Source organism: Vitis riparia, chromosome 7 (assembly GCF_004353265.1).
Source record: "Vitis riparia cultivar Riparia Gloire de Montpellier isolate 1030 chromosome 7, EGFV_Vit.rip_1.0, whole genome shotgun sequence".
Classification (NCBI taxonomy): Eukaryota; Viridiplantae; Streptophyta; class Magnoliopsida; order Vitales; family Vitaceae; genus Vitis; species Vitis riparia.
In genome coordinates this window covers 28,200,068-28,220,786 of record NC_048437.1, presented here as the reverse complement: position 1 = coordinate 28,220,786, position 20,719 = coordinate 28,200,068, and the positions used below count along the sequence as shown (strand labels likewise).

General features: G+C 33.6%; 3 protein-coding genes across 11 annotated transcripts; 1 reads left to right on the top strand and 2 right to left on the bottom strand.

The window, feature by feature from the left end:
- Positions 1-1,953: 1,953 nt before the first annotated feature.
- LOC117917327 (rho GTPase-activating protein 2) lies at positions 1,954-4,968 on the top strand. The gene is made up of 4 exons (XM_034833567.1): positions 1,954-2,294; positions 3,168-3,288; positions 3,422-3,772; positions 3,867-4,968. The coding sequence occupies exons 1-4, from the start codon at positions 1,969-1,971 to the stop codon at positions 4,506-4,508; spliced, it is 1,440 nt and encodes a 479-aa protein (XP_034689458.1). The 5' UTR covers positions 1,954-1,968; the 3' UTR covers positions 4,509-4,968.
- Positions 4,969-6,118: 1,150 nt separating this feature from the next.
- Positions 6,119-6,571, bottom strand: LOC117918242. Its single transcript, XM_034834748.1, has one exon. It carries the CDS (start codon positions 6,569-6,571, stop codon positions 6,119-6,121), a length of 453 nt encoding a protein of 150 aa, XP_034690639.1.
- A 1,463-nt stretch (positions 6,572-8,034) lies between these two features.
- On the bottom strand, positions 8,035-19,724 carry LOC117918852 (RNA-binding protein BRN1). 9 transcript variants are annotated; one of them, XM_034835796.1, is made up of 15 exons: positions 19,411-19,723; positions 19,119-19,201; positions 16,703-16,754; positions 16,400-16,525; positions 16,210-16,289; positions 15,427-15,609; positions 14,019-14,364; positions 13,681-13,824; positions 12,805-13,595; positions 12,514-12,560; positions 11,983-12,394; positions 11,815-11,900; positions 9,425-9,576; positions 9,212-9,300; positions 8,035-8,346 (listed from the first exon to the last, which is right to left on the bottom strand). In XM_034835796.1, the coding sequence occupies exons 1-9, from the start codon at positions 19,577-19,579 to the stop codon at positions 13,465-13,467; spliced, it is 1,314 nt and encodes a 437-aa protein (XP_034691687.1). In that variant the 5' UTR covers positions 19,580-19,723; the 3' UTR covers positions 8,035-8,346; positions 9,212-9,300; positions 9,425-9,576; positions 11,815-11,900; positions 11,983-12,394; positions 12,514-12,560; positions 12,805-13,464. The 9 variants fall into 9 exon arrangements, with proteins under 9 accessions (XP_034691687.1, XP_034691689.1, XP_034691684.1 ...); XM_034835798.1 differs by having other exon boundaries at positions 11,815-11,883; XM_034835793.1 differs by lacking the exon at positions 9,425-9,576 and having other exon boundaries at positions 11,983-12,104; positions 12,282-12,394.
- Positions 19,725-20,719: the final 995 nt, after the last annotated feature.

Below are 20,719 nucleotides of genomic sequence, written 5' to 3'. Positions count from 1 at the left end.
TTTTTATAAAAAAAAATTATTATTTTTAGAATGATTAAATAAAAATATTTAAAATTTACTTAATTACTAAAAAAAGGTATTTAAAATGTCAACATGCGTGACAAGTCAAAAAAGGGGTAGAAGAGAGAAAGTGAAAAGTGGAAGCATTTTCGCCAAGAATGTACTTGAAGAATCCAATGCATGTGAATGGAATTGAGCCTCAAAACAAACAACAAAAAGGCAATAATTCTCATGATATTATCGAAAATACCACCACTGACCTTCTGCACTCAAATCAAAAGACACCCATTTAAAAAAAAAAAAAAAAAGTGTGATCAGGGGCCAGGTTCTAGAGATGAGACAATTTTTTTTGGAAAAGAAAAACAAAATGCTTTCACTTTTTATCCACCACCTCTCAATTAGGGTCCTCTTATTATCATTGAAAATATCAAAATTGTCCTCATGGGTGGGCCCATTCACCAACGGTCGTCTTCACAAATTCAAATTTGCATCTTTTTTATGGGATCTTTTGGAAACTGACATTCTGAATTTCACTGGCATTTGGGTCTCATTTCATGTTAGTTCTTGGTGGGGTTGGTGAATTTTTCATGTTGGTGTCATTGGGTGTAAGACTTCCCATTAGAGATAATTATTGAATTTTAAAAAACCACTCATGAAAGAAGATTTGTCAAACCATTATGATTTATCATATCATTACCAATCAAAGATAAAAAAGAAAATTAGAAATGAAAAAAAAAATGAAATTTGCCATACCATTGATAACAAAGAAATGAAATATTGTAAGTTTTTTCAAATCTTGCTCATTTTATGTTACATGCTCATCATTACATGTTCGTATCAATTTTTAACATTTTCAATAATTAGATTTTCGTATTAATTAGGGTTTGAGCTTTGTCGTCAAACTTGGATTGGTTAAATAACGGGTTAAAGATTGACCTGACTTTGAATGAAATAGTCTATCACATTGAGATTAGGTCAAAACCATGGTTATTTTTCAAAAAATGAAAAAGAATTTGAGGGCTAATTTTTTTATTAAGATGAAATATTCCCTACTCTAATTATTCAAAATAGATAATAAAATGAATAATTTAGAACATAGGGGAATTTGAATCTCTTCTCGTGAATATGTAAAGAATCTTTTGTTACCATTCGACTATATACATACATTTTGTTCATTTTTTGTCTCTCATAAAATTAATAGCTAAATTTACCATCTCAAACCATTTTTATAGCTTTGCCACACCAACTATTATGAAAAACTAACTCCTTTATATAAAAATATAATAAGATTGATATTTAAATTATGTCAATGAGGAAAAAGTGATTAATTAGAATGGTTTAGTAGGAAGCCAATAGCTTAGACTTCTATAACAAGAGTTCAAAATTTTGTGTCATTTGACATTATTAGAAGCATATTGAAATGGTCTAATTTCAACAAATATATATATATATATATATATGAAAAATTCTTTAATTTATTTAGGTATATAAAGACAAATCATTTGCATCAACTTTCATGTAATAAAAGCTAATCTATGATCCTAAGTGGGACATTTGAAATAAATCAATTGTAACCAATTTTGAGTTGATGTGAAGTCAATGCTTGTACTTCCAAAAAGAGTAAATGTAACATCAAAAAAATTAACCCATTGAAATCTAAATGAAGAGTAATAACTTTTCTTTATTTATTTATTATTTTTAAATTCAATTCTTCAATCTTTTAATTGGGAAACGAGGGATATATTAAATCATAAATGTGATATAAGGGGGTATGTGTACGGACACTGAGGCATGGTTGATATTTTGAGTGATGGGGAGGGTAGATTCGGAATTGTGAAGATAATTTGAAACGAGTGGCCGTTGGAAGCGGAGAGATTCGAAGATTGCGATTTAAGGCTCTTTCAGTGTCGTTCTCGCACACAAGAGTGGTAGAGAGAGACTGAGCGGGTGTTTTCTAGAGAGAGAAAGATGACCGGAGTAGTGATGGCGACCAAGGGTGGTGGTTGCGGTGGAGGTGGTGGGGGTGGATGTGAGGGTGGGAAGGGGACGAAAGGGGCTGAGGAGCAGAACCAGCTGTCTGTCATGGCGTTTCTACTGACAGCTTTGCGGAAATCTATGGTTGCATGCAGGGTTGATCGCAGCGACGATGTGATATCGGCCGTGCAGCAAATGGAAATCGGGTGGCCCACCAACGTTCGCCATATCACCCATGTGACCTTCGATCGGTTCAATGGGTTTCTGGGTCTTCCGTCGGAGTTCGAGGTGGAGGTGCCGGGACGAGTCCCCAGTGCCAGGTATTACTTCTCTTGATTTTTGTGTCGTGGGTGCTCTTAATTTTTGTAGATTTTACCTGGGTTTTGATTAAAATAGTTTGCAAAGGCTGGGTTTTTGTGGGGTTTAGATCTGGGACTGTTTGGTTGCTGAGAAAACTAGGGAAAGAATTTGTTGTTTTTAACTTTTTGTTTTTGAAAAGTCGACTAGTTCAGTTACTTTAGTTCAGCTTATAGTGGAGGTTGTAGTTTTGTTTTACAGCGACTTGGGATAAAGGAAAAAACCGAGGGTCAAATTTTCAGTTTATTTCCTTTTTCTACACTTTCTCGGCAACCAAATGGGCCGAAAAAGAGAATTTGGTTGCTATATGCGAGAGAGAGCTTCATACCAGCTCAGCTTTAGCTAAACAAGTTGTCTGTCACACCATCTTTTGAAATGGAATACATCATTGTGTGCTATAGGTGATACTGTTTCTACACTAAAATTTCACGGAGTAGATCTTCATCAAATATAGGTGAATTCTAATCCCTAAGCGAAAGAAATTTTGGAGAAGAAAATAAAACCACATTTTGAGTTTTGTAATGATGTTTTTGGGCGTTTTTATAAAGTGCTAGACAGGGAAAAATTGTTGTTATCTGAAAGCCTAACCCTTCATCTTGGAGAAAATGGAGGAAGCTGAAAGAAAATAAATTCATGCTCTTCTAAATCGAAGAACAATTTGTAACCACAGAAATGTTGGTTATGTATATGATAGATTATGTGTTCTCTTCTATTTTGTTTGTGAAAACTGAAAAGTGAGCTTTCAAAACCTTTTGTAAAAATAGATTCTACTGAATTCCACTTTATTCCTATCACTCCTTAGAGATACCAACTTTTGTGTTTATGTAATTTTGTAGTGCAAGTGTGTTTGGCGTCTCTGCGGAATCAATGCAATGTTCTTATGATTCAAAAGGGAATAGTGTCCCCACTATTCTTTTGCTAATGCAGGAGAGGTTATATTCTCAAGAAGGGTTAAAGGTATGAACTTTTAGGCTACATTAGTATATCAGAAAGATGTGATGGGAAAGGAGAAGAAAATTTCTTAAAATTTGGTTGCTTTATCAGGCTATTTCAGCAATTTTCATACTGATTTCTTTGAGTGGTTTTGTAGGCAGAAGGGATTTTTCGGATAAACCCGGAGAATAGCCAAGAAGAGATTGTGAGGGACCAGCTGAACAGGGGCATTGTGCCCACTGATATTGATGTTCACTGTTTGGCCGGCCTTATAAAAGCCTGGTTCAGAGAGCTTCCTTCAGGTATCCTTGATGGTCTTTCTCCTGAGCAAGTTCTTCAATGTAGCACGGAAGAAGAATCCGTTGAGCTCATAAAGCAGTTACGTCCCACTGAGGCCGCTTTGCTCAGCTGGGCTATTGATCTTATGGCTGATGTTGTTGAGGAGGAGGAATTCAACAAAATGAATGCGAGAAATATTGCAATGGTTTTTGCTCCAAATATGACTCAGGTTGATATTAAATCTTGAAAATTTCTTGTTTTAGCTAATGCTTTGGTCCATGGATTTCAATAAATAGAACTCCTTTTTTGTTTGATTTCACCAGATGTCTGATCCATTGACCGCTCTGATGCATGCTGTTCAAGTGATGAACTTGCTAAAGACCCTGATCACAAAAACACTAAGGGAACGAGAAGAAAGCCCGGCAGGAGGGTATTCGCCCTTGTCTTCTCATTCTTCTGATGGGCAAACTGATGAAGAATTTGACAGTCAGCAAGAGATGGATACGAGCTGCGAATTGAGAAGGCCAACTTCAGATTATGATGATGATCATGCCCATTACAGCCACAGCAGTGAACACGAAGATGAAGATGATGATGAAGTCCAGTCACCAAGCATGATGCAAGAATGCTTCTTAAGGCAATTGGATGAGAATGAAAAAGTCACAGAGATTTTCCCAGAAGAAACCGCTAGAGATTCGCAGGGAGAGCATGGAATTCCTACAAACTCTGCCTTGAATGTGGAGTCTGGTGCTTCATTTACTGACAGCAAAAATGGGAGTTCTGGCTTGAGTACCAGTGATGGAGAAGAAGACTCAGGAGCAAGTTCTATTGTTGTTGAACAAAAGGCCAATAAAAACAGCCCATCAAAAGGATATGAAGATACAGATGATGTAGAAATGGTAGACAAATTGGTTGAGTCTACTGATGATGTGAAGATGGTTGACAAACTGCTCGCATCCAATTAATCTGTTTTGACTGTGGTTTCTTTAGTATCATAGTATTGGGAAAAAGCTTCATTAGCAGATTTTGGTTTTCTCTCCACAGTCATGGGGTTGGTTCTGTAAATTACTGGTACTGTGTTTTGTTGTGTCTGTCAAATGGGCCAGGAGTGATTTGCTTGTGGCTGATTGTGATAGTCAGGGTTCAGCTTGGGGCTGAACTTGTGCTTGTTCTGCATGTTTTCAGTGAAGAGTTTCTAACTCTGACCATTTAGGTTGAAATGAAAAGTCTAGTCCCATGGTTGGGAATAGTGATAGGTTCAGCTTTAGGTTAAAAAATTGTTCTTTGTTTGTATGTTTGTATGCTGGATTTGTAGAACAAGGTTCAAAACTGGTTCACTTCATGTTGTATTAATACTTCTACATGATGAATTTGTGCTTCTCGTGCATGAATATCCCAATGGCTCAAGAAGGTTTTATCAACTAATTTTCTGCATTTTCACAGACTTTTCTTCTCCCTAACTGAGCTGTTCTCTCTTCTCTATCTCACTTTTTTCATAAATCTCTGCAGTGTCTCGTTAGGATCTGAATTGCATTTTGTCTGGATTGCATCTTTCCATTTCATGTTTCAGTTTTCTTATCCTTTCCTTAGTCCCTTAGAGCAGCCCCTCTATAACTAAAATGGGAATTCATTAATGATCACTAATGAAAAATATAATAAATAATATTAATATTTAATACATTTAAAAAATTAAAAATTTATATTATAAAATTCTAATGTATATATGTATATTAGAATGGATGGAAAATAAGATTTCCGGCCTACCTTTTAAAATGTCCAAAAATCTCCCGACCAATTTTTTCATTTCGAGTCATGAACGGAATTTTTTTTTTTAATAGTTGCAATTTTTAGGTAGCTCCCCTCGTTTCACATTTAATCGGTCAAATTTAATAGATCAAGTCGGGTTAGTTGACTTGGGCATCCAAACCCAACTCCAACAAAAATAATGACTTGTTTGGTAATTATTTTTAAAAATAGTTTTTAGAATAAAAAATTAGAAAAACACCTTTGACAAAAAAAAAAAATTTTATATTTTTTATTCTTAAAAATAGAAAATAAAGTGTTTTTAAAAAAAATATTTTAATTTTTTTTTAATTTTCACTTATTTTAAAAAGATAATTGTACAAACATATAAAATGATTAAAAATATGATATTAAATATAAGAATTATTTTTAACATATATTTAAAAATATTAAAAACATATTTAAAACATTTTAATTTTCAAACAAATTTTTGTTTACAAAACATCGTATCTCAAAAACTATTTTTCAAAATTATTTTAAAAAACAGGAATAAGTCTTAAGATTCTAATCTAATAAGTATATTGAGAATTCTTTCTCTAACGACGAAAGAAGTTAATTACTATTGACAATCCATAATCTCAAACCCAAAAAACATCACAAGGGCAGGCATTATCAAAATGAACTCAAAGATCAGGAAAAAGGAAAAAAGAAAAAGTAAATTAAGCAGCATTAGAATTTACATATATATACACTTTGTTTTCTCAAACAAGAAGAATGGTTTCACTACTCCTCCAAGAAACAAAATAAAAATTCAAAATCCATGAGCCATGGCTCAAGAAGCCAAGCAAGCTTCCCAAAACAGCCTGTTCTTCTCCATCTCTTTACCCTCCCCTTCAGTTGAATCAACACAGACGCTCGATTTTCTGTCTCCAGGCGTTAATCCAACTGCGAATCTCTGCGGCCCCACTGGCTTACTAGTCCAAGTTTGATCATTTCCATCCTCCTCCTCCTCCTCCTCAACATCACAATAATCATCATAACCTTCAGCATCAAAGCCATCAAATTCATCAACCTGAACAACACTCTCAGACAAATCACAGCTGCATGATTCTGCATCATCCTTGTCTACATCAATCCCATGTTCAGAAACAGCCATGCCAGGATCAGATTCAAGCTGCTCCGAATCACCAGAGGCCTCAAAAAGAAGGAAAGATGACACATCCATTAGCTTCCTGGACTCCATATTCTTCACAGGACATCTGAAGAAATTGGATTCATGGGTCATGAGTCCTCATATATATGTTTATAAAGCACAGATAATCAAAAGCGAGAAATGGGTTTGTACTGTTTGACGCTTGAAAATTTGTGGTGGGCTGTATTCTTGGTCGGCTTACTCAATATAGAAATTGCTTTTGGTGAGGTTCATGTGTGACGAAGAGTTTGAAAATATATAAATTAGCTGCCAGACTTCTAGAAGGAATATCTTGATTTGGATGAATCAGTCTGGTCTTTGTAGATGGAAAGGAACGGACGAAAAGGGCCAAATACATGGCATGACAGCCTTGGAAACACTTGGCATACCTATTTGATGGTGAAAGTTTCAGGTTTTTTTTTTTTTTTTTTTTTTTTTTAAATTTTTAATTAATTAATTTATTTATTTTTATTTCTCAATGCAAAATAGAAGAATTGCTGACATAATTGTCTCTCAAATTTGATTATTGGGTCATTGTCAAAATCTAGGTCCTTTTTTTAATTTAAATTATTTTTGTCAAAATTGCCTTGAATGTTTTTACAATATGTAAAATTATTGGACTATCCTTGTTAGAACCTTTTATTCATGTCCGCAAAAGTCTTTGCCAACCTTACACCTGTGGTCCACTATGAATGGACCCATTTTATAAATTGGTAGTGCCAAAATTTGTCTCACTCAATTTGGACATTAAAAGAAAGACAAATTAAATAAATATCATCATCATTATGTTTTGAATTTTTTGATCGTTTCAAGATATCAACCTGGCTTTTATTCAACCTTCTTAATATCAACCTGACTTTTGTTCAACCTTCTTATCTTTTCATCGTACCAATTTTCATGTTTTTAGTACTTTTTTTTTTTTTATCATTTATCTATTTTTAATATAAATGCATTTTAGTATTTTAAATATTTACATATAAATTTAAAAAAAGAGATTATTTTTATAAAAAATATATAAAGATATTTTCGTAAAAAATTAATGATGTTTTTACTTAAAAAAAAACTCATTTTTAATATAAATATCTTTACCATTTACGCATTTCTAACATAAATGTCTTTAAATATTAAAGGAAATTGTTACTTTCATAAAAAAAATAATTAAAACATTTTTATCAAAATAAAACCAAAAATCCATGAAGAATGTTTTTACATGAAAATTAACTCATTTTTATCATAAATGTATTTTACTATTTTAAATATTTACATATAAGTATTAATAAAAATGGTTAGGCATTAATAAAAATGATTATTTTTATAAGAATAACCATTTCCAAGACTGTTAACGCCAACAAAAAATTATGGCAGCCGCACACCTGATTTGAAGCAAAGATGGAAGTTTGGGGATTTCTTTCGTAATCAAATGACGAAAGCCCATTGAACTTTCACATTTTGAATTTGTCAAAGGGATTATTACGCTATCAATTCATGAAACGCGAATGTTTGAAACGTGATGGGTCGGGCTAAAAGGATGAAAAGGCTGCAGGAGAGGACGAGTCTAAATCTAAAGGCTTGACTTGTTAGAGCCTGGACTATATACAATACAAAGAAAGGCGGTATTCATGGATGTAATGATTCCGTAAGTATATTTAGCATTTACCTACCAAAGAAATGAAAGAGTCAAAGCACATTTCCAATCATTGAAGCCACCAGGCAGCTACTGAGCTGATGGAGTATAGCTATAATCCTTTTTGACCGGGGGATTTTTGCACCTGGAGAGAATCATTCATGCGGGGGCACACGCCTAGATCCCAACTTGCCAAGTGATCGGCAGCGATTCAGCCTTTCCGGAGCTGGGTCCAGATGCAGACCTGGAAGGTGGTACAAGAAAAAGCGGGATGAAAATAACATTAAAATGGGAAAGAAAGGGGCCGGTCCAATTGGCCAAACCTACAATAATTGCCCACGGAATTGAGTAATGACAATGACGAAACTCTTGACCTAAAAGAAAATTTCAAGTTGACCCGGAAGAATCATATATATCTTGTTCACCAAAGATTTGGAAATATGATGTGTTGACACTCTGGTAACACGGCTCTCATTAAAACAAAAGGGACATTCAATTTCAGCCACAATTACAGGTTGCCCACTTGAACAGCCAAACATGAAAACCACAGATGTTAGGATTGTCCACCTAAAATGGGTCATTTTTATCTTCTTTTTCTTTTCCCTGTTTTAGGAAATGCACAAACAATCCCCAAATTCCAAACAATCCTCTAAGACTCTAAGGTTATGTTTGGTTCGGATAAATTACAAAGAAAAGAGAAAAAAAATGTTCTAAAAAATGATTTCTCATATTTTGTTTTACCATGAAAAATACAAATAAAAGTTAAATTTAATTAAAATTAGTAAAAAAATTATATATTTTAAAATTATTTAATCTTTTAAATAAAAGAGTTAAATAAGTGAAATGAATTTCAAATAAGGTATAAAAATAATTTATTGATTTTAAATCTATTTTTTTATTTTCCCTTACTTTTTCTTTCCTTTTACTTCTATCTATTTTCTTTTCTTCGGAATTTCCCTTAAACTTTCTGGGAACTAAAGGTAGCCTAATAGTGTTAGAATCATGGCACAAAAATAAAGCATCATCTGGTGAAAAAATAACAGCACAAAACAAAAAAGTGAAAAAGAAGAGAAAAAAGAAAAACACAAAAATAGCCATATGGAGCACACCTTAATAACTTTATCTCTTTTGATACAGTGGTACAGGTTCCTTCCTTCAGTTTCATGGTATGGGAGCAACAAATAGGCAGGGAATAGACCTGAATATACAATAATAATAACAATAAGTATTGGAATAGTTGCATGGCAGGATAGAGAACTTCATCTGGTAGACAGGGATTTAAGAATATAAATAAAATAAAATAACGAAGTAAAACAAAATACTTCAGAATGGCCGGTTTCTTATGCCATTCAGCAGCGATGCTGTCAAAGATTATGCATCAACTACGGTGTTTAAAGCGATTTCAAGATGAAAAGCACCAAATTACTCCACAAAATGGAGAAAGCAGTCATCCTTTAACACCACTGCAGTTTACCTAATAAACAATGCACAGGCAAGTAGAAAATTATGATATTTCAATCAAACTCCATAAATGCTATTCAGGTTCATCAAACAGTGGACTAAAATTAAAATAATGAAAATTTTTAAACCGTGTAACATATTAGAAGACTGATGTGATGCACAGAGGAAATGTGTGTTATCATGACAGCATAGAAGTTCACACGAAAATGATCTTAGTTGCTTAAATTCAGATAATATACTTCAATTAATGTTAAAAATGAAGCAATTTTTTTAGAACACATTTCCATTGCAAAAAGTTGTTGAAGTAAATACGGATATAGGAGCTATCTTGGATGACTCCATAATTGACAATTGGTATTTTACAAAAACAAGCTAATATTTAAACTTTTCATAAATTGCCAAACTAAATGAAAATAAATATAGATTAAATATAGACACTACTTTCCAGAAAGAAAACAGATTCTTGATCCTGTTCAAGCCTTATCCTGTACATTTTTCAATTTCACTGTAATAAACGTTAAATCTCAATCCTGTTGTTTATCATTTGTCACCCTAAATTCCTAGTATTAGACCTCAACAAAATTAAAAGTGTGTTTGATAGTGATTATAGGAAATGTTTCGAGTATTTTTAATAATTGAAGGATGGAAATTTCCAAGTGTTACAAAGATTTGAAACACTTCATAGAATCATTACCAACCACACTCTAAGAAACCCAAATATCAGCGTCTCAAAGTTTTTACAGACTCCTTTATTGATAGTTTCTTAATTTGGATAAAAGTAGCAGCCACATACATTAGGAGTGATAAGGGCCCGTTTTAAAGCGATTCTCATCAAAAAACGCATTTAGAGTGTGTTTGGCAATGATTTTAAGAAGTATTTCTAATCTTTCTAACACTTGAAATTTTTTATTTTTCAAGTATTAAAAATGTTAGAAACACTTCCCACAATCACTTTTCAAGTGTTAAAAAGATTAGAAGCGCTTCTTAAAATCACTACCAAACGGGCTCTTAATACTTTCCCAAACACTTCATTTTTGCAAGAAAAGAGCTTCCAAGCATTTGGAAGGGGCTTCTAACCATCCAAGAATCACTTCCAAATGCACTCTAAGAGTGCGTTTGGGAGTAATTTTAGAAAACGTTCCTAATATTTTTAATACTTAAATGACAAGAAATTTCAAGTATTAGAAATATTAAAAACATTTCCTAAGATCACTACCAAATAGGCTCGAAGAGTGTATTTGTTGATAGTGTTTTCTCTAGAAATGTTTTTAAGAAAATCACATATTAAGTGATCTTTCAACCTTTTAAAAGTGTTTTTTAAATTTTGTCAAAAGCTTGATTTTTCTTCAAAAAATGCTTTTTATAAAAGTGCTTTCTAAAAGCACTACCAAACCGACTCTAAGGTGGTGTTTGTTTTTTGGCTGAATAGAAAAAGCTAAATATTTTAGCTTTTTCTATTCAACTAAAAGTAACATGTTGGCATCATCCAACATAGCTAAAATGAACTTGTTATCAATAAGTTCAATTTAATTATATTGGATAATGTCAACAGGTTACTTTTAACTGAATAGAAAAAGCCAAAATATTTGGTTTTTTCTATTCAGTAAAAAAACAAACACCACCTAAGTCATTTTCTACCAAAAGTCATTTGATTGAAGACCAATAAGTATTATATCTCTAGAAACAATGCAACAATCGGCCCCAAATGCATGTAACTCTTGTTAACTTGCTCTTAGGTCAAATAAAACTTCTCTAGGTGGGAGCTTTGAAAGAAATAAAATGAAAACCCAATAGCCCACACAATTTTCCTTTTTCCTTCTAGAAAAAAAAATCTAAATTCTTTTCTCCTGAAAAAAAAAATTGAGAATTCCTAATAAGTAGCATCTCCGTTAGAAAACACATAAAAAGTAGTTACTATTCTTTCACTTGCTATATCATTATCACTTACATCCTTCTTAAAACTTGTAATAAGAAGAAAACCATGATGCATGGTTAAGTTATATCCCATGCACCATGGTTCTTTAAAATCCAAACAAGGTTCAAGGCTGCCAAGAAGCAAGTTGACCCAGTGGGAATTGACACAGGCAAACATGTTAAAAAAAACTATTGGCATGCAAACTTAAGAAGTAGGTGCAACTGAGTGCATGCCAAACCATTACTGTGGTCTCAAGTCAGACGGCATGTCATATCAATTCATACATTACAACCAATGAAGAAGTAACCCACTAAGAAGAAAAATTGAAATACTGACCGAAAATGTTATATGACATGCAAATTACTCCCATTCTGATCCACATCAATCCTTGCATGCTTTTCTGGCCTGAAATTTCAGACTATCTGAAAATTCATGATTCACATAAAATTTGACAAACTCAAAAACTCTACTTCCATATCCAAGCATCATATAACTGGCTCATACCTAACTCATAAGTTGCCATTTAGAACACCAATTAGGATTCTGAGCCTCTCTGACCACCACCAGTCAAATCCCCAAGGGTGATGTTGAAAAATGTAGGTTTCCTAGAACATCATCAGATGATCCTTAAAAGGAATACATAGAGTAGATCAACACATGAATTCATCATGTCATCATGATAAACCAGAAATCAAGCTGTCCAGTCAGAAAGATATGTTGCTGATATAGGATTGACATTCTGGTACAGGATTAAAAATCCCTTGAAAGTAAGAAAACAAGATTTATAAGGTTGATGCCACTACCTTCTCTATCAATAATACCAAATAAGCAGGCCAATGTTTTTCTTCGTTCCTTCTTTTGTGGCAATAGAACACACTATAATCTTACTTGTCAACATCGAGGAAGCAATAGATGCCTGAAACAGAGAATTAAGATTATCAAGAAAAAATGCTCAAGGTAAAAAATCCATAACAAGAAAGATACGAGGACACACATACGCAAGGAAATACATGCCAAAACATCAATTGACAATACCTGAATTACACAATGACAAACCATCTAATGACGGCATCTCCAACTTCCTGAAATGAAAAATGGAAGAACCTTAGAGTGCAGAAAATTAATGAAAACTAAATCCATCAAAATGTACCCTTATGAAGGTTCATAACGATGAAAGCAACATTTATTAACTCCTAGATTTAAGCAACTTGAATGGACACACTATATTATAGCATGAAACTTAAATGCAAACTAAAAAAATGAAAAAGGGCAAACACCTCAAGGAAAAATGACAAGACATCCACATGCACATAAGTTGCACAATACCTGAAAATTCATTGCACATGGAAATATGTCTCCAACAGAAACAACATGATGAACAAGCACTTCACATTACTTTCGATTTAGATACACCCATTTTAGAACATTGTTGGGATGGGAAGAATGCTGGTTGTGACTACTCGGGATCTACAACAACTTCACAGGTATGTCACGTATATTCAAGAAGCAATCGCTTACATAAAGGAACAGAACAAAGAGCACACCATGGACTCAAATAATTAGAGGAATGTACACACCAAAAAAAGAGAGGGAAAATCCAAAATAAGAAATATAAAAATGTTTCCCTTTGAATTACAGGAAAAAGAATCTAATGAAAAATAAACAACATTTTTCATGGATGTTTTCAAGGAATTATACCATAAAGAGATGTTCTCAAGGGAAAAATCAATAAATCAATTATTAATGTCTAAATGAACTTCCATGATACACAAATTACAATTTGGATTGGCACAGAATGCACCAAGAATTACAAGTCACAGGGATTATAATCCCATGAGGCAACTACAAGCAGGATGGAGTAAAACATATAACCATAATTCATCTCCAATCCACCCCACAATGCTGATACTGCAGTAACTGCCATATACCAAGGTTGCATGACACCACGGGGGCAGAGAATTCAGCTTCCTTCCACTACTTACCAAGTCAATAAGGTTTGTTCTGTTTGTTGTTGTCTCTTTTAAGTTGAACCTTCAACTTCTTACCGCCTAATTGGCATCCGTTCATCATACTAATTGCAGACTGAGCAGATGCTGGTGAATCATAACTGACAAATCCTGAAAAAAGAGAGGCTGATTAGAGATTAAGAAAGAACCTCCATAACCTATATCATATTCAAAGGAAAATAGAAAATTTATATACCAAAACATTTGCTAGCACCAGTTGCTTTGTCGACAAAGACCTTGGCACTCAAGACCCTACCAAATTGTTGGAAGGCATGCGCAAGTTCGTGATCGCCAAATTCTTGAGGAATGTGATAGATAAATAGATTAGCACCAGGTGGACCTAAATTTTGGGGAGGAAAAAAAACAATTAACAAGGTACCACCACCAAGAACTTTTTAACGCTAAAAAATGCAACCATACATTCCCACAGCACACCACTCCCTCACCCCTACTCATAGAATGAAAAAATAATAATAATAAATACAAGAGAGTGAGAGAGAGAGGTGGGGGAGGGTGTTGGAAGAGGACACCAACCTTCAACCTGACCCCCCGAACTTGCACCGGCACCTGAATTTGTTGGGGAGTTACTAGTCATCATTGTAGGTGGCCTAGAACCAGGGGAACCACTCAAAGGCTGGTGACTCATAATTCCTCCATGATATGCCATAGGATACTGAAGACCTGGCAATGCAGGATAAGCAGAGCCCATATAACTAGCAGAAGGCACAGCATAATTTCTAGGGGCCACAGCACGAGCAAGATCAGGAGAAATTGCACGCATGGCACTTCCTTGGTTTACTGGAGGAATCATATTATGGAAAGCAGCCTGACTCTGCATGGGTGGCATGCGATATTGCATAAGTCCATAAGCACCAGGAGCCTACAAAGAGAATGAAATGAAAATCAAACAATAAACTCCATTACGATAAGGAATATTAGAAATGACAAAGTGTGACACAATAAAAAGAGAAAAGAGTGAAACAGGGATTAGAGGAGTTCAGTTCATGGCAATGGCAATGGCAGATCCCAGAAATTTGGTTCCAGGGGGCAACATTTAAGATTTAATAAGATAAAAAAATAAAAAAAACCAGATATAAAAATTTAAATATTAATTGTAATTCTTATGATCAATACAGTTACAATTATTTCGTATGGATTTTCAGACTCTTTGAAGTGTTATATGATAGTTTTATAACAAATGCTATTAAATATATGTTTCTTCTCATACAAAATCAAGTATTTTTTTCATCTATTATTTGATTTGTTTTCCAAACATACAAGATATATCAAATTGGGCTATCAAATTAAACAATTCTGAAAAGATTTGAGTAATCAATTCCACAAGTATAAGATATATCAAACTAAATAATTTCAATAATATATAACAGAAAAAGTTTAATGAAATATCTAGATTATCAAACTGTACACATGATTATTAGCAAATTCAGCAATTTTATTAACAAAATATCAGTATGAAAGTTCAAAAGAATTTCACGCACACACACACACAAAAAAAAAAAGTAAAAAGAAAAGACATACTAGGCATAAGATAAAAAGAAGTAATAACACATTTTGGTAAAAATTTTGAAAATTTACATATAAAAAAACTTAATGATAGATTTTTTGTGGGGGCAAAAAATATTAAATGCACTTACCAAAAAGCTGCAAAAAATAGGGTAAATTGGGCTCTTAATCTTGAGTTAGAAAATGATGTGTATCATTCTATTTTTTCTTTTTCTCTTTTTATTTATATTTTTTATAAGCCATTTTTTCCTGGAAAAATCTGACAAAAAGGCTATATTAGAGTAAGAAGGGGTAAATGAATATGCAGCAGTTGTTGCATTAATATGACATGGTAACCGTCCCAAGATGTTCCGACACATTGGCTAAAGCATTGCATTATATCAAACAACTGCATATAGTAATAAACAATGAGACTAACCTGATAACCATATCCATTGTATGGGGGAACATAACCAAGAGGCAAGGCTCCAAATAATGAAGGATGCTGTCCTGAATCAGCACTTGGCAAATTAGATGCCTGAGATTGAGCTTTCTGAGCCTTCCGAGCTTGTCTTTCCTTTTCAGTATCAGCCCATTTGACAACTAGAGGAACACTTGAACCCTAATGCAACAGAAACTAATGGTCAGATAACCAATCATCGAATCGACTTCTCCATTTTTATAAGGCAGAAACCCACTATCCCACTTCACAGAACTGGGGAAACCATATATACATGACCCTTCCCCCAGAAACTGTGTAGTGGATGAGCCTGGGACTGAACTTGGGACCTCTTAATTTGGGAGGGAGAGCATCTACCATTTTAGTTACCCATAGGAGCAAAATCAAGTTTTCCACATTATACCAAATCTTTGACCATGTAAATAACTCAACCTTAGACCAAATTGAGATTTTCTGCCTCAATTTGCTCTTTTTTCACGATGGCTGGGTTGGGTTTCTTTCATGTCAATATACCATTACAATAAAATGGAGAATAACTTAGACTGTTTATGTTAAGAATTCTATTTCCTATTAAATCAAGAGAAGTCCAAGCATCCTCTAGTTTGACAGTGCAAACCAGAAGTTCAATGCATCTATTTACCAACAACTATTTTTTAAAGAGCCATGGCACATAAGAAAGGGATCTTCTAGCAGTTAGTATAAGTTCTAAAACAATGATAATGAAGAATTTCCAGCTGAAGCAACTGAGCTATGAAGACAAACCTCCATTTTATGCTTCCCATTTATCGCCTCCAGGGCTGCAAGGGCCTGTTCTTTGGTCTCATACTTCAAAAAAGCACAACCTGCCATAAATAGAATAAATAGAGGTACAAATACAAACCATGTCAAGTTTGAGGTCACAATAGTCTACAAATAAACAATTCACAAAAGGAATAGGATTATGAAACGATACCTTTGCTTGTCTGCTGAGAACCTCTCAGAATTTGTAAGTCTTTTATAGTTCCATATTTAGAAAATAAAGAAGAAACTTCAGCTTCAGAAACATTCTTCGGAAGCATACCAACAAAAAGTTTGTGCTCTGGATAGCAAGGATGGCAAAAAGTTATTTATTGAAATATATGAAACTATAATATAGCACAAGGACATCATTTACAAAAGCAGCATTAGATAAAGAATAAGAACTGGCGCTGCTACATCCAAAAAGGAACAAGATTAAGGATGAAATATGTAATTAAACAATGAAAATATATTACACCTAGCCTTTCCAACTCGCCATCTGCATACTTCACTTGCAACGGGCTAGATGCCTGAATTAGACAGAAAGAGCAGAATACCTTTTAATCAGACAAAGAATAACATGAATGCATCACAACCTAACAAAGTATGCAGCAAATTTTTAGTCAACGAATATAGGTGACTGAAATATCTTACCACTTGATTTTAAATTTGCCATTGAATTTACATACACTTTAACTGTCCATATCATAGGATCTATAATCAACTATAGGCATAGGATCTATATTTATCCCTAATTTTCCTGTCAAAAAATGAAACCCAACTGAGAATCTAGCCTAGGCACTCATTACTGAGGTCTGGAACATACCTAGTTTTGTAAGCACACGTCTTTTTGACAACAGCCCATAGCAGACAAGAAGAAATCCAGCAACCATGAGTCTCAGCGTTAAAACACGGTTAATTGAAACTTAACTAGAACATGAATTAATTGTACACTTTGTCAGGATTATATCAAAGAACTCAGAATGCTCATCTACCTTACCATACTAATAACCTTGTCATAGAATTTTTGTATCAAACACTAACAGACACTTGGAAAGCAAGCCGCAAGCCAAAGTTGGTATGCTCTCGAGTACATTTCTTTCTTTGTTGGTTTTCATTGGCAACAATTGTTGCCTTTATCTTCCCTGAGTGGTAATTCAAGCGAGATGGTTATGTAGCATGTCAAACATCCTTTTCTTTATTGGATAGGAATCAAGCAAATAAGGCAAGTACAGAACAGCAAAATGGATGCAATCAAACAAGGGAAGTATAAATTATAAAGTCACCCCAGAAAAGGAGCAAAATAAAGGAAAATAGGAAGAACCCACGGTCCCCTGAAACTCGAGAACATCCCATTGACTTTGCAATCACTTAGGATAAACAACTGTAATGGCTAATGAAGGCTCCACATCACTGACACGAAAACCTAGGCACTATGGTAGAGAATTTCTAATTAGGCCAAGGTAGAAGATTTCTAACTTGTTGCTTTGAACAGAATTTCATGGGCAAGAGAGGAGAAATTACGGCAGCATGCTGTGGTTTGGTCTACTTTTTTATTTTGTTTATGATGTTTGCACAGTTTTTTAATCATTTTTTAAAACTTTTTATCTTTGCCACTTTTTATTTCATAAGCCTTTTCTTTTTGCTTTCACCTCACATTCTAGAAATATGGTTTGAACTACAAAACATGATTTAAAATTTTTACATAAAGCATTTGGAAGTTTCAAAATGTTCCTCCTTTTGGGATGGACCAAAATGAAATGGCAAAGAACTTGAAACCACTAAAACTACATGTTTCTATCTTTTCAAGTGGAATGATTTGCAGATCATGATACATTTCATTTGAAATATTTGTGATTTTCGGTTTTACACTAACAAGGTAAGGTAGAAATCCTATATGTATGACAAAATTGAAATTAAAAAACCCTAACATGGTAAATAGAAATAACCATATATGATGAAATTGAAATTATTATTTTTCCTTAATTTTCATGATAATGTTTTATAAATTAGATAAATTGGTAATCATCAAATTCTAACTGATAATATATCATATTTATGGATTTACATTATCTTTACTAATCAAAAAAAAAAATTATGGATTTACATTATTTAACAGAAATTCTACTTCCTTCCTTTTTTTGGGTTACAATTTAACAACGTCCACAAAGCATTTTGGAGAGACTTGGCCTTATTTTAAGTCATGAACATAAACCATGTAAAGTACACATGCAAGGCCACCCATATCCATTTTAATATTTCTGATGGTGCACTGTTCATAATGATGAAATAAGTTTTTCTAATGACATTTTCACAAGGAAGGTGTCTTGACAGCATCCATGAAAAATCATAAGTTTGAATTTTTTTTTTTCTTTACTTTTAATTTTGTAATAGTGGCATGATTCAGGGCAGGCTCCAATGCCCCATTACAATCAAACTGCCCCAATTTTCTTACAATTTTTCATCACAGGAGTAAAATAAAATGGAGGCATTCAATTTTCTTGCCCTTAATCCTCGGTCCTTCAATCAACTAAATATTTGGATCCTGTCTCCAACAGTTCGGAGAAAACTCCATTTTCATATTTGGACGGAGTCCCCGCCTGGGTCACAGGCCTAACGAAGCATGTTAGGGTTACATAACTTGATCACAATGAAGTCTATGTACTGAAAATAAACCAGTTTATACATGCATCTGCAGCAGCATCATGCCACATGAAACCAATATGGGAAATGTTTACATGTTTCTGAAAGTACATTAACAAACTTATCGGTAGTTAATGGTAGTTAAGATCAACAATTTCCACGATAATGCACAAGTTTGAGAAATTTAATGACAATGTTTTACATCAGCACAAACAAACAAAACAATAGAAAGAGATCAGAATTCAACTAACCCCGGGGAGAGTTCGCTTATTATGACACGCATTTACTGCCTTGTCTGCTTCCTGTCTGGAAGGACATATAACAAAACAGCAACCTGAAAAACCAAACCGAAAAAGCAAATTAGGGTTTCAAACACCACCAGACACATTCAAACCACTCAAATCTGAAACCAGATCGAAGAAGGAGCGCGAATCACGCATTCTCGATCTGGCAAAAACTCCATAGGAAAATCGAAAATGCGGCTAGAATTGGAGGAAACCGAGAGAAGACGAGATTTGGCGAGTGCATAAGGTTGCTGAAAACCTCTTGAAGCACGCGTGGCTTTGTCCTTGATGATGTTGACCTCGTCCACTAGAGCGAACTCTTTGAACATTGCCAGAAGCTGAGCTTCGGTCATGTTCTTGGGCACTTGCCCTACGAAGAGCTTGACGCTGTCTTCGCTGGCTTTTCGCGGTTTAGGAGCTTCCGCCATAAATGCCGGCGCTTTCTCTCTCTACTTTCTTGGACTTTCTCTCTCTATTTTCTCTCACTTTCCCGAGCTTTTATTTATTTTTTCCCCTGAGAGAGTCGTCGCTCGTTGAGACCAGCTTGGGGGAAATGGGGGACTTCTGGATGGCAAAGTTGGATCTTCATAGATATATTGTAATTAAATGCCTACAAATGCCCCTAATGTTGATTGTATCCACGAAACTGCCATTATATATGTCTCAACGTCAATCTTCCTTCCAAATTGTATGTTGTAAGGAGCGAAGATTTCAAACGAGTTGGGATTTCCATTGACCTTATTGCCCTTCCCTCTCTTCCTTTCTTTTTTCTCTCTTTATTTATTCACATATAATCCAATATTAAAATAATAAATATTCATATTTAATATATTTATAAATAACTAGACAAACCTTTTGGTTCAATTAAAAAAAATATGTTATGAAATTGTGTATGATTCTAGAAGCTCAATTATTGAAAGTAAAAAATTTATAGCCTTTTTAAATTTAAAAACGAGCATTAAAAAATTAAAAAATATATATTAAACATGTTTTCTAAATTTTAAAACTAATTTTTATTTGTATTTTTAAGAATAATTTTCAAATAAAATTTAAAGTTTTTATTTTTAAATTACCCTTTATCAATATTAATGAGATAATACTGCATCACAATAGAATTAAAATCGAAGAAAATTCAAGATTGGAACTATATATTTATATATATAGCAACATGAAGGGAATTGCCCTAGTGTGAAAAAAAAAATTGACATCGATATATAACCTAATCTCTAACTTAACAAGTCAATCTAATTAAGGAAACAAAGTAACGAAGACTTTTTGATATTTTTGCACAATAAAAAAGATCGAAAAACCCTAGACACAAGTGGTAATGTTTTTATTCAAATCATTTATAATAAAAAAAAATTAGGATAATCATTTATTAAGTTTTTTTTTTTACCAAATATTACAAATGATATTTTATTATTATAAATGTTTTTTGAAAGTCTTTCATAAATTTTGTTAAATATTTTACTTTTTTTCAAAAATACTATAGATGGAATCTAATATTGTCGTAGCTCATATTATATCATTTTTTCTAGAGAAGGAAAAAAAAAAAAAAACCAACTTTT